This window comes from Poecilia reticulata, chromosome 2 (assembly GCF_904066995.2).
Source record: "Poecilia reticulata chromosome 2, P_reticulata-male-v2, whole genome shotgun sequence".
Taxonomy (NCBI): domain Eukaryota; kingdom Metazoa; phylum Chordata; class Actinopteri; order Cyprinodontiformes; family Poeciliidae; genus Poecilia; species Poecilia reticulata.
Window position 1 is genome coordinate 43,034,197 of NC_088831.1, and position 13,983 is coordinate 43,048,179.

The following is a 13,983-nucleotide window of genomic DNA, read 5'->3' on the forward strand; positions in this document are numbered from 1 at the left end:
GATAAACTGTGATAAGATATTGTCCTTTACAGGCAGAATTATTTCAAAATCTGTGATCGAAAGTTGATGTTTGGACATCAAATGCAACAAATATTTACTTTTTATTTTTAAGAGCATTTAGATTTGTACATTAACTAAACAAAAAATATAAAAATTTGTTTACCGCACCCTTCAGAATTGAAAAAGATATGCAACAAGACTTTTGTTGTGTGTGTATATATATATATATAAAAAAAAATTCCCTTCTCACCCTCCTCGGGTGGTCTGTTTCATCCTTTGAGCTCGGGTCCTCTACCAGAGGCCTGGGAGCTTGAGGGTTCTGCGCAGTATCTTGGCTGTGCCTAGAACTGCACATTTCTGGACTGAGATGTCTGATGTTGTTCCTGGGATCTGTTGTAGCCACTGCTCCAGTTTGGGGGTGACTGCCCCGAGGGCCCCGATGACCACAGGCACCACTGTGGTCTTCACCTTCCAGGTCTTTTCCAGTTCCTCCCTGAGGCCCTGGTACTTCTCCAATTTCTCATGCTCCTTTTTCCTGATGTTGTAATCACTTGGTATTGCTACATCCACCACAACGGCTTTCCTCTGTTCTTTATCCACCACCACAATGTCCGGTTGGTTCGCCATTACCATCTTGTCTGTCTGGATCTGGAAGTCCCACAGGATCTTAGCTCGGTCATTCTCCACCACTTTTGGGGGTGTTCCCCACTTTGATCTCGGGGCTTCCAGTCCATATTCTGCACAGATGTTCCTGTACACTATGCCTGCCACTTGGTTATGTCGTTCCATGTACGATTTCCCTGCCAGCATCTTGCACCCTGCTATTATGTGCTGGACTGTCTCAGGGGCCTCCTTGCACAACCTACACCTTGGGTCTTCTCTGGTGTGGTAGATCTGAGCCTCTATTGCTCTGGTGTTTAGGGCCTGTTCCTGGGCGGCCAGGATGAGAGCCTCTGTGCTGTCCTTGAGTCCAGCTTTCTCCAGCCATTGGTAGGTTTTCCTGACATCAGCCACTTCAGTTATTTGTCGGTGGTACATCCCATGTAGGGGCTTGTCCTCCCATGATGGTACTTCCAGCACCTTGTCTTCTGTTCCCCATTGCCTGAGACATTCGCTGAGCACATCGTCCGTTGAGGCTTTGTCCTTGATGTATTTATGGATCTTGGATGTTTCATCCTGGACAGTGGCTCTCACACTCACTAGTCCTCTGCCTCCTTCCTTACGGCTCGTGTACAGTCTCAGGGTGCTGGATTTGGGGTGGAATCCTCCATGCATGGTTAGTAGCTTCCTAGTCTTAACATCCGTGGCCTTCATCTCTTCCATTGGCCAGCTAATTATTCCGGCAGGGTATCTGATTACTGGTAAGGCATAGCTGTTTATTGCACGGATCTTGTTCTTGCCATTGAGCTGGCTTCTCAGGACTTGCCTTATTCGTTGGAGGTATTTGGCTGTGGCTCCTTTCCTTGTGACCTCATTGAGGTTGCCATTTGCTTGTGGTATTCCCAGGTACTTGTAGCTGTGCTCTATGTCTGCTATTGTTCCTTCTGGGAGTGAGACCCCTTCTGTGTGGGCGACCTTCCCTCTCTTTGTAACCATCCGACCACACTTCTCTAGTCCGAATGACATCCCAATGTCAGTGCTGTAGATCCTGGTGGTGTGGATCAGTGAGTCGATGTCTCGCTCGCTCTTGGCGTACAGCTTGATGTCATCCATGTAGAGGAGGTGACTGATCGTGGCCCCATTCTTGAGTCGGTATCCGTAGCCAGTCTTGTTGATGATTTGGCTGAGAGGGTTCAGGCCTATGCAGAACAGCAGTGGGGACAGAGCATCTCCTTGGTATATGCCACATTTGATGGACACTTGTGCAAGTGGTTTGCAGTTGGCTTCAAGGGTGGTTTTCCACAGCCCCATCGAGTTTGCAATGAAGGCTCTTAGAGTCCTATTGATGTTGTACATCTCTAAGCATTCAATGATCCAAGTGTGTGGCATTGAGTCATAGGCTTTCTTGTAATCAATCCAAGCGGTACACAGGTTGGTGTGTCGGGTTTTGCAGTCTCGGGCGACTGTGTGGTCTACAAGGAGTTGGTGTTTGGCTCCTCTGCTATTTATGCCTATGCCCTTCTGTGCCTTGCTCATGTATTTATCCATGTGCCCGCTTATCTTAGCCGCTATGATGCCTGACATGAGCTTCCATGTTGTAGAGAGACAGGTTATTGGCCGATAGTTGGATGGGACTGAACCCTTCGAGGGATCCTTCTGTATCAGGATTGTGCGCCCTTCAGTTAACCATTCAGGGTGAGTCCCATTTTGTAGCAGCTGGTTCAGTTGAGCTGCCAGTCGCTCATGGAGGGCAGTGAGTTTCTTAAGCCAGTAGGCATGGATCATGTCAGGTCCTGGTGCTGTCCAGTTTTTCATACCCGAGACTCTGTCTTGGACATCTGCCACAGTGATGGTTACCGGGGCTTGTTCCGGGAGGTTGCTGTGGTCCTCTCGTAGAGAGGTTAGCCACTGTGCATTGCTGTTGTGGGACGCCTCCCTTTCCCATATGCCTTTCCAGTATTGTTCAGTCTCCAGCCTGGGTGGGTCTGCTCTATTGTTAGTACCCTGCCATTGAGAGTACACTTTGGCTGGTTGGCTGGCCAAGGCTTGGAGCCTTTGTTTGGCAGTTTCGAGTGCTTCAGGTATGGGCATCTGGCTGTACTTCTTGGGTACTGATCTTTTCATTGCACCCCTTTGGAGCTCTGACAGTTGACTCACTTCCCTCCTTGTGATCTTGATCTTAGCCTCTAACCGTCTTTTCCATGGTGGGTATTGGGTCTCATGGTTGCTCTTATAACCAAGCATCTCAAGGATCACTGATGCTGAGTTGTATATCAGTTCATTGGTTTCTGTTATGGTGTTGGTAGGGATCGTTCTCAATGCTGCATTCACATCTTCAATGAGACTTTCTGATGGTACTTCACTCAGCCGTTGTAATTGGCGTCGGGGTCGTCTGGTGTTCATTCGGGCCATGATTCTCTCTCTCAGGTCAGTTGCTGCCTCGTTCAGCTCAGATGGTTCGTTCATTACTGGGGCTACATACCCAGTCTCTGGGTGGGGAGTTGTAGTTGACTCCCTTCTGACCTGGCATCCTGGCTCCTTCCCGTAGCACTTGTGTCGTACCTCGTCAATCTCCAGTTGTGACAGCAGTTGCCGTTTGCGGATGTTGGAACACTGAGCTACTAGTTGTTTGGCAGTTAGTGTTGACTGGGGATGTCGAGCTAACCATTCCTCCCACAGTCTTTGCATGTAGCCCCTCTGACTAGGATTACTTGAGTAGTAGCATTCCAACAGATCCATGTTTTCACCTCTCGCCCATTTCCGTCTTGTTCCAGTAGCCCACTTTTCATCAGGGTGCTCTGGTTCCCCAGCACCTGACGCAGACCTTGTTTGACCGGGCGACGTCTGAGCCGGCATGTCGTGCTTATTTGTGTCTCTCATGGTATGAGGTAGGCTATATAGCTCCAAGGGTCTTGCCTAAGGACCCACACTGACAGCTCAATGTCACCGTTGTAACTTTTTGCCCCAGCCCCCAGCCTGGCCTCGAGCCCGGGTCTCCCGGGTGGAAGACTGGTGACTTACCTATTGAGCTATACAGTCAGCATATATATATATATATATATATATATATATATATATATATATATATATATATATATATATATATATATATATATATGTATGTATATAATTTACACATTATATAATGTGTAAATTATATACATACATATATATATATATATATAATTTATTTATTTATTTTACTTGCTGGAGTCGGGGGCCATAAATGGCCCACAGACCATACTTTGGATTCGCCCCTGTTCCAGACATAAATCAAAATAAGAATCAGTGAAAAAACTTGAGAAAACCGTTATTGTCATAACACGTCCTCGTGTTCAAACATGTCTCAATCACAGGACCTGAGTAGAAACATGCTGTGAATGAATGTGAAAGTTTGTTTAAACACGCCAGGTTCTGTTCCATGAACGCCCCTCCAGCTGAAGCTGCCTTCACTGCTGTTGTAAAACTCGGAATTTCATCTTAGCACGCTGATACTGCTTCTTTTTAAAGGTTGCGTGACATCAGCTAGTTACCTAACGTTGATGACATTGTTATAGGGATACTTAAACGTGTTTGAGTCTATTGGAAGATAAATGAATGAGCCAGCCTATCAAATTTACATACATGTTTATTGAGTGCTTGATAGTAAACTGCTTGAATATGGCTGATAGAAAGTACACGAAACCTTCGTAATAATGACCTCGTGATTGAAACTTTCGTATCCAACCACGAATGTTTTTGTCGCTATATTATATAATCTTTATACTTTATAATCTTTAGTTGGAGGGGGAAACTTTCCGAGGGGTCATTGAATACATCATATATGTTACGCTCAGATTCCGATCTGAGAGTCGAAAACGAGGAGAAGAAGAAGAAGAAGACGAAGAATACGTCCTGGAAAGTTCACGTAAGAGTGAAATATATATGTATTCTTTATGAATGTACCAACGACTGTCTTTGCCTGTAATGTGTAAATAGGTTTTGTGAGAAAACACGATGTTCAAAAAGGTTTATTTACGTAAAAAAACAGATTAACGGTCGCAGCCGATCCCCTCCAAATCTCATTTCCTCCTGTGTGAAGTTTGTTAAACAGACAGAAAACATATTTATTAAACTTGGGGAGCATTTATTAAACTTATGTGAGTTGAGACAGATAAAGAGGAGTGTTGGACTGTGTTTGTGTGAATTAGCAAACAGTTTTCCAACTAAAATGATTGTCCTGTCCTGCCTCCTTAGGGCGTTACAGAGCAGAGGACCGCTTTTTAACACAACTGTTAACCGCAAATGAAGGTTTCTGGCCGGGTTTTTTTTTACGATAGTTACGGTAAACTAGTTTGTTGGAGTCAAATACAAGATGTTGTTTTTTCGCTTTAACACGTTTTAACCGGAGAAAAACGACGTTATCTTCAAAATGTGACGAAACGTCCGAGTCACATTAAAGTAGAAGTTATTTGTCATTCTTAAATCAGTTCAGATTTTACTACAACAATATAAATAAAATGTGATCTGATTACATTTCAAAGCAATTAAAAATTCTTGTAAATGCGCATTCAGAAACATTTTCTACCTGTAAAGGTTAAAAAATTATACAAACTTAAATGGAAGTTAAAATATAAATGCACCAATCTGAGATTTTGTGGCCAATCTCTGATAACCGATTTTATAAACCGATTTTGTAAATCGGTTATCGCCGATGCTAAGGGTAAGACAATGTTTTGTGGTATTTACTGTAATAGCTGTGACAGTGACAAATGTTTACAAGTTCATCGGTTGTTAGTTGTTTGATAATAACCAGATAATAACCAGAAACATGATAAACCAAAATTAGAACCCATAAAAACAAATTTATCCATTACCAAATAGGCTTTGGATTCATTCTGAGTGTATTTATGATATAATGGAACCAACTGTGAAAAATGATAGTGTTAACAAGAAAAATCTGCATTTCCATGCAAAAATGCAGTGTGACAAAGTTAAAATCAACAGAAGAAAACTCAAAATTTAATAAAGTTGCTGAAATTTTAGAAAACCAAAAGCAGATCTGTTGAGTGATCCGAGTAAACAGAAAGACCGCCAGCCGAACAAGTTGAAGTCAACTCAAAAACATCTTTTATGAGTAAAATGTTGGCAGAAACTTAGAAAAAGCAAAACAGAACTGTCATATTTTAGATGAATAATGCTGAAGTACGGATAATAAACCAAATTGCTCCATATGAAAACATCTGTGGCAATAAATTTCTTGCTGCCACTGTTATTATTTTATGATGTTGCGCGTCACTGTGTGGTGTTTCACGTCACCTGGATCACATTCTACGGTGTTAAATTATTAATCGACTGAATGGCTCAGGTGTTGGAGCGTAGCAGCCGCCACCCTGGCGGAAAAAAATAATTCAACCGATTTAGAAAAATGGAAAAATAAAAGGATAAAGCTTGGTGTCTGGGTCAGTTTTTACCTGGAGGTTCTTGTTTGTTTTTGTTGTTTTTTTTACATTACATCTTTGGTTTTAGGTTTTGCATCATCCCTAGATTACAGTTTGCACAAAGATCATGTACTGAGAGTTTGTTTTTTTTTTTGCTTAGTGATGTGTCGCATTTTTTGAGTCTGTATGCTCCAGATAACAATTAATCAATTACTAAATTAGATGACAATTATTTCAATAACCGATTAATCACAATTAATCATTTCAGCTCATCATTATTAATGATGATTAACAATTATTCTAGTAGTTGATTATTCTAACAATTACTCTTAGAAATACTGTAAAAGATGCACATAAACAAAATATTCACTTCCTTTTCCAAATAAGAAGATAACCGATTAATCACGATTAATCGTTTCAGCCCTAGATTAGGTAGAAGTGTAGAGGAGGGACAGTTGGCTGTCGAAGAAGTTTGTGGCTGGAGATATTTTCCCTGGAGTTCGGCTCTGGGTCGAAACATCTCAAGTGAACGACCTAACAAACTGCAACCATGGCAACCGCTCCACAACGCCATGCGTTTAATGCGTCATCATCCCATTGGGGCTTAACAGGAAGTTGCTAGGTAGTTTGGTCTCAGCCATACTCCTGAGTAATAGTGGTGTTATCGCGTTTCTAAAAGCAGCATGGATTGTTTGTTTCGTCTTTTTGTAGATGCCGACCCGGATGGGCTGAAAGATGCCAGGTAACCCCTGCCTGTGGACGCCGCTCCCTCAGAGCAGCCCCTGTCCGTGTGACCGCTACAAGCACGCCTGCTGCAGCTACGACGGGGACGTCTACGTCCTGGGGGGAAGAGACAACAGCTGCCTGGGAGACTTCTGGAAGTACAGCGTTGGTAAGGGCCTTCATGTACAGCAGAACCACAGCATCAGGAAGTTACCTGGTTACTGAAGAGTAACCATTTCTGTCAAACATTCAAAGTTTAAAAATTTGCTTCTCATCATCATATATTCACTTCTGGTTAGAAATGAGTTTTTCCACCTGCTTTCTGCTTTCAACACAGTAAGGTTTAGACATATGGAGCTTCCTGGCCACAGGTCCAAACTGAGTCACAACTGTTAGCCATAGTTGATTAATCATGATTAATCGTTTCAGCCTAAAGTGCTCCAGCTTACAGGAAACACCACAGATCATTATCAAACTGTCTCTGGATTATTATAGGAAGTTTTAAAGAAATTTATGACTCTTTGGGTGAGCAACACTGACACATGGCTCATGTCTAAAGCTGCAACTGATGATTATTCTGACAATTAATCGATTAATCAGATTTAAAAGAACTGGCACATTCTGCAGATTTTTCATTGTGCTAGAAATGGCTCAAACGATGCAATAAACAGTAATTCATTTCCTTTTTTATATAAGAAAATAAGCATTTTATTTCCTAAAATGCAACAATGTAGGATTTCTTTAGTGTTTGGTTGATCATTTGTTGCACTGATGTCTTTTTTCTTCACCGATTACTGCATATTAAACAAACATTACAGACGAACAAAAAGAGGTATCAAACTACAAAATAAATAACCAAATAAGAATAAATAACAGTAATGAAAATAAACAAATAAACAAAAAAGGAGTTATGTATTAACATGGATACAATCCGGTCAAAGACAAAAGACAGAACATTATCAAAGGGTGTCAAAATAAAAGCAATTAAATTGTTTAACAGGTGGGTTTTGGTATACTTTCTTTCCTTTAATCTCTTCAGTTATTTTCTGATTTGCATTATTATTTTTCTTTTTCTAATATTCTTTGATTAATCTAGGGTCAAAGATATTTTGAGTAGAAGTGAGAAAGAGAAGGAGAGAAATAAAAAATGAATAAATAAAAATTTCAGTCAGAACAAAGCATAATAAAATAAAATTAACTAAAAACACTTTTTGTTATCTTATTATTATTATTATTATTATTATTATTATTATTATTATTATTATTATTATTATTATTATTATTATTATTATTATTAGATAGTTGTAAATGTTAACAAGCAACACAGATATCAGCAGCTTTGAGAGGATTTTGAAGCAAAGCCTATTCAAAAAATAAATTATCCTTTTGATGCTGTTGTATTGAAATATAGATGCTGTACTGTAAATATAAACACAACAGAGCTTCAGAAAGATATTAAAGAAAAACTGAGCAAACAAAAACACAGTTGTGTTCTGTTTATTTGTTTCAGTGTTGGATGAATGGACCAGGCTGAGCTGCTCAGGCAAAGCTGCACCAGAGGAGCTGGAGCAGCACTCTATGGTGGCTCATAAGGTACAAACTTCAAGCACTTTTTATTCATTTCCTTTAAACCGTGCCAACATGAAGCAGATGTGACTTGCTAGCTGGTTTCTGGGCCTCTTCAGGGTTTCCTGTATGTGTTTGGAGGCATGTGGGATTCTGCATACACTGGGCGGCGATGCCCCCTGTGGGTGTTTGATGTCGGTGAGTTTCACTCAGGACGACGACTTTACCCTCTGCTGATCTTCAAGCTGTTAGCAAAGATTCTAGTTTCCAAAAAAACTCCTGTGCATGCTGGTTCTGGCCTCAGAAAACATCCAACCCCTGCTGTTTTTAGCTTTTGTTAAGAGATTTAGGCCGGTCTTAAACTATAAAACACCCTAAACTATTTTTAAATAGAATATCACAATATAAAGTTAGTAAAACACAAATCTTCTCATCTTCACACACAAACACAAATAGAGTTTTCACAACTCTCCACTTTGGTTGGAGATTTTATAAATAATGTTTTTTAGTGACATTGAACAGTTTTTATCTGGATGAAAGGTCAAAACACATAAACATATATTAATGTCCCAGATATCTGGCTTTGTGTGGACTAGACCTTAGTAACTGTGCAATGATTTAATACCAGTGAACAGGAAGTTGAATGTTTCCGGACCTGGTTTCTGCATATGTGCATGTATGTTTCATAGAAAACAGTCTGCAACATACTTTAGCTTTAAGGGTTACTCTTAGAAAACACTATTACAAATTCTGCAGCTTGTTTCTCTTCTTCTACATATTTTCTGATGAGGGTTTTCTTTAACTGCTTTGCTCTATTTTCTGTTTCAGTAAATCAGAAGTGGGTTTCCTGCCAGGGGAAGACCAGCTCCCCTCAGGTAAATCATCGTAAACTGTCTCAATAATATAATCTTCATTTTAATTTGATTGCATTCTTCTGGTGGGAAAAAAAATCACAGTGAGAAATGTTTAATTAAATTACCATTGCCACATTTACTGCCATCTCAAAACAAATCCTGTTTCCCTGGCGGATAAATATAGCATGGCACAGACCCGCCCATTTCTTTTGGTCACATTTCAAAATAGGAAAAACATGAAAACATGAAAACATTCTGCTCTAGAGAGACAGAAAAAACTGCTGCTCTAAATCTGACCTCATCTACAGTCAGAGTTTAGAAAAACAACTTTAGCAGCTGGAAGACAACCAGAAAATAAAGCAGGAAGAGGACTACAGCGCAGTGCATTCTGGGTCATTACAAATAAAACAAACACGTTAGCTTAGCGCTAGCTGGAAAAATGGACAAAAGAAATCTTACAGCCACTAAAATCTGACGCTACTTCATTTTGTTTACATTTAGTGAAGAAGAAAGAGGCGTTCAGTGTCTTCTTCTGTCGTTTCACTCAGTGGTTCTTGGTGCAGCGCCTCCAGAGGCGAGGAGGGGAACAGGTTTTTTAAAGGGTTTGGTTCACTTCACTCAGTGCAGTGAGAAAGAGAACTATAGAAACTGAAAATGGAGGATGTAGTGCAAATTTGTAATGCAAACTAGATGAAGCAAGACTACCAGACTATCAGGTGTGAAAAAACCCCTTAGTTTACCACCGTGTTTCACTTCCTGTCAAATTTCTGCGTAGCTCCAAAACAGACTTCAGCTCTGTCTTTGTCAGACAGTCGGAGACGAAGTCTCAGGGAATCACTACTGGTTTGCTAGGTCTAATTAACTTTTAACGTAACTACCAAGTCCAGTTTTCTGTTAGGTTGGATGCCAAAATGGATCCAGTGAGTCTCGGTTTGTTGCTGAGCTTTTCAGTAACAAACAGTCCAGGTGGGTCTGGTGTAAAACAGATAAATCCAAAATAAATTCAACTTTCTTCCAGCCCAAATCCAAAAGAGAACTTATGATTTCATAGAAAGTATTTATCAGGTTTTTGTCCCACTGAATACTCAAATTGAAGGTTGGGTTTTTATTTATTTTTCAGTTTTTATTGCATTTTCTGTAAGTTTTCAGATAATGCCAGTACAATATAAGAAACATTTTTTTATCAGCAGCACAGTTTCGCTGATGCTTTAACGTCGTCTTGATGTTTGTGTTTCCAGAGCCAAAGGCCGAGCAACCGGAAAGGCCACAGCGCCGTGGTGCTCGGCTCTGCCATGCTCGTCTACGGAGGCTTCATGGACATAAAGGGATCCCTGCAGGAGTTCTGGAGTTTAAACCTCAGTAAGTTTATCCACACTAGAATAAAAAAAAGGAAATATGAGCATTTTAATCAGCTTTCTACTCATTTCCAGGATTTCTGAATCAGGTGTTTGTCTCTGTCTCGGACAGATACGACGGCTTGGTCTGGCCTGAGCGGTTCTGATCGGGGAGCGTCCGTTCCTGGGCCCAGACACAATCACTCCGCCGTGGCCTACCAGAACTGCATGTTCCTGTTCGGAGGCCTGAAGGGTCTGCGGGAGCAGAGGGACTTCTGGAGCTGGAACAGCACCAATCACACATGGACCTGCCTCAAGTGAGCGCCAAGGCTTCCTGTCGCTAAAATTTGAAGCCAGGCTTTTATTCTGAAAAGGTTTTAGGCCAGATTGATATCCTTCTTTAACGAAAAGTCTGAGGTTTTCCACTTTCCATCAAAGTCATCATATCAGACGGATTCCTGCACACTTTGGATAAAAGGGTGAAAGTTAACTCAGGAGATTTTAGTTCCTTAAGTGGACCAAACGTTAAATGAAGCTGCATTTTGTACTTTTGGACTCCAGTCATCCATGTCTGTTGCATAGTTAAGTCATTTTAACCTTGTTTGTTTTTAGCAAGGAAAATTTAGATTTTTCCAGGGGCAACAGATGAAAATAAACATCTTTTTGGCTAATTCTGTTACATTTACAGAAATGTTATTTTTCCTACCAAATAAATTAGAGTTAAATCCATCCATCCATTTTCTTGCACCCTTGTCCCTCAGTGGGGTTGGGAGGGTTGCTGGTGCCTTTCTCCAGCTGGCGTGCCGGGTGAGAGGCGGGGTCACCCTGGACAGGTCGCCAGTCTGTCACAGGGCAACACAGAGACACACAACCATGCACACACACACTCACACCTAGGGGCAATTTAGACAGACCAGTTAACCTGACAGTCATGTTTCTGGACTGTGGGAGGAAGCTGGAGAACCCGGAGAAAACCCACCATGCACAGGGAGAACATGCAAACTCCATGCAGAAAGACCGGGGCCGGGAATTGAACCCAGAACCTTCTTGCTGCAAGGCAACAGCTCTACCAACTGCGCCACTATGCAGCCCATGAATATTAAAATATTATTTTTCCTACCAAATAAATTAAAGTTAAATATTAAAGTTAAATTAAACCCAGGTATTCTTGAAATGCAGGTTAGATAATTCTCTCCCTGGTGGCTAATGCAAAGTAAGCCAACATTTAGCTGGAGGTGTTTGTTAACAGCTTGTCGGATTTATTAAACTATCACAGTAACTAAATGTTAGACACAGAACTTAGTCTTCTCTTTGTTCATACGAATTAGTCTGAATGCTGTGTGAAGGATTGATTATTGCAATAACTGTGTACTAATTTAGTAATGGAGGCTCCTGCCCCTGTGCTCCGCAGGCCGGGCCCCCCTCGGCTGATGGGCCACGCCGCCGTGACCTACAGGGACAGCATGCTGCTGTTCGGAGGCGGTGAAAGCCAGAGCTCCCCCAGCAGGAGCCTGTGGAGGTACAGCTTCTCCTCCCACACCTGGAGCCAGGTGGCCTCGCTGCCAGACTCCGACGCTCCGAACCGGATTCACCACTGCTGCGCCGGACTCGGCCGCAGCTACGAGCCCGACGCCGGCGGCTCCGGATCAGCCCTGCAGCCGACGCCGCAGGAAGCCAAACCCAGACATTTCAAAAACAAGTGCTTCCCCGTCTCCCGCTCGGACATAGAGATGAAGACATTCAGCAAAATGTCTTCAGACGTGGACGCACAGAGCGACAGTCAGCCTGACCCCCAGCTGACGGAGAACAGCTTGACGTTTGAGAATAAAGCCTTCAGGAGGCAGTGGAGCTGCGCCGACGAGCTGCTGCTCGACCAGGAGGACGGAGACATCTTAAAGAACCTGCCTGACACGCTGCTGGTGCTGGGAGGGCGACCGCACAGCAGATACAGCCCCATCTGCGTCTGGAGCATGACCCTGACCGAGTCCTAACAGCCACCGAGCCTTTACTGACACAGAACAATGCCAAATAGTAACAAGTATTTTAGATTATAATACGAAAGACGGAGGTAAATTTGACAAAGACCAGCGGCTGGGCTTCTGAAGATTTCACAGAGCATTCCTCTATTCTAATGAGGTTCGTTTGGCAGGAGCTCACACTGCAAAAATCACAAAGTATTAACAAGTATTGCTGTTTAGTTTTTACTACAAAACTTATTTATCCACCAGAAACTTTTCAGTAAGATAAAGGAGCTTGTTTTAAGTCTAATTTCTTAACGCTGATGAAACATTAGTAGTTCTACTGGCAGGTAGTTTCACTTAAAACAATATTTCTTTTCCATATTATAAGTAAAATAGTCCACCAGTGGAAGTAGTACTTTAGTACTAGTAAAATGAAGTCATGTTACTAGTATAAAGTTGTAATATTAATCAAGTTAATATAAACATAATGCAGCCACCAACTGTGGAAACAGTAACATCACATTTTGTCAAGTTTCATTAAAATCATCGACACATCAGATATGTTCCAGTTATTAATGTTCAAAAGCAACTCTAAACAGGTGGGTTTATTATTACTTTTGTTTTATTTTCTTATCGTTGCCCTGATTGTTTGTTGTAACTGAAATATTTTCACCAGGAACTAGACAAAAATACTTTGTAAGATTTTGTGTTTTTGCAGTGAACCAGTGTTTTTCTGTCTAATCTCTGTTCACCTCTGTTACTGACAACCTGTACATAAAAGTTTATAAAAACAGTTTTATATCATCTGGAGGTTTTTCTGTTTATTCATTCAAAACATGTCAAAGTATTAAGGACCCGAATCTTCTGGTTGTAGCTTGTTTCGCTGCGTTTTCATTACAAATGGGCGCAAAACCTTTTCGATATTCTGCTAATATTTTTTTTTTAAAAATCACAATTGCAGCCTATCCATTAAATAAGAAGCACAATTAAAATTGTATGCGAATTGATAACTTGATCACATGACTAGGCTTTTTTTTTTCTTTTTTTCATAAGTTGCCTTGTTTCCATTAAGCAAATTTATCTTCGTAGTCATAGAGAAATGCAGCCTATGTTACTGTTGGCAAATTTAAAACAACAGAAGCATCATCTCTGGATGTATTTTCATTCAAACTCTCCTAAATCAGTCCTGCAACCTTAAAAATGTTATTCTCATTGTTCAGAACCAAAAATCTTCAAATTCTGGTTGAGAGGAACTGATGGTTTATATGAACTGTGACCGTGATGCTGACCAGAAGAGGGCGCCAGAGCTCAATGGGCTCAAATCACCATTAAATTATTAGAGATATTTATTATTGTGCGTTTGCGTTAATTACGGATGTTGGAAACTTTACTTTTGTAATCAGATAATCTGCTGATTATTCTGACAGTTGAGGAATCAAATAAAAATTTGGTTAAGTAGAATACTGATTTGATTAATTTAAATAAATACAACATACATAACAGTGTTAATATCAAGACTTTTTTA

General features: G+C 41.0%; 1 protein-coding gene across 1 annotated transcript; it reads left to right on the forward strand.

Annotated features, from left to right (window-relative positions):
* Positions 1–4,406: 4,406 nt before the first annotated feature.
* klhdc3l (kelch domain containing 3-like) lies at positions 4,407–13,262 on the forward strand. Its single transcript, XM_008404162.3, has 8 exons — positions 4,407–4,507; positions 6,732–6,912; positions 8,254–8,336; positions 8,429–8,507; positions 9,138–9,184; positions 10,402–10,522; positions 10,631–10,814; positions 11,909–13,262. Exons 2-8 carry the CDS (start codon positions 6,756–6,758, stop codon positions 12,486–12,488), a joined length of 1,251 nt encoding a protein of 416 aa, XP_008402384.1. The 5' UTR covers positions 4,407–4,507; positions 6,732–6,755; the 3' UTR covers positions 12,489–13,262.
* Positions 13,263–13,983: the final 721 nt, after the last annotated feature.

Bases quoted from the DNA above. Each gene is read 5' to 3' on its own strand.
- klhdc3l (XM_008404162.3), top strand. From the start codon at position 6,756: ATGCCAGGTAACCCCTGCCTGTGGACGCCGCTCCCTCAGAGCAGCCCC. The intron at 8,337-8,428 runs GTACAAACTTCA...GGGCCTCTTCAG, and splicing joins ACTCTATGGTGGCTCATAAG to GGTTTCCTGTATGTGTTTGG. The intron at 9,185-10,401 runs GTAAATCATCGT...TTGTGTTTCCAG, and splicing joins GGAAGACCAGCTCCCCTCAG to AGCCAAAGGCCGAGCAACCG.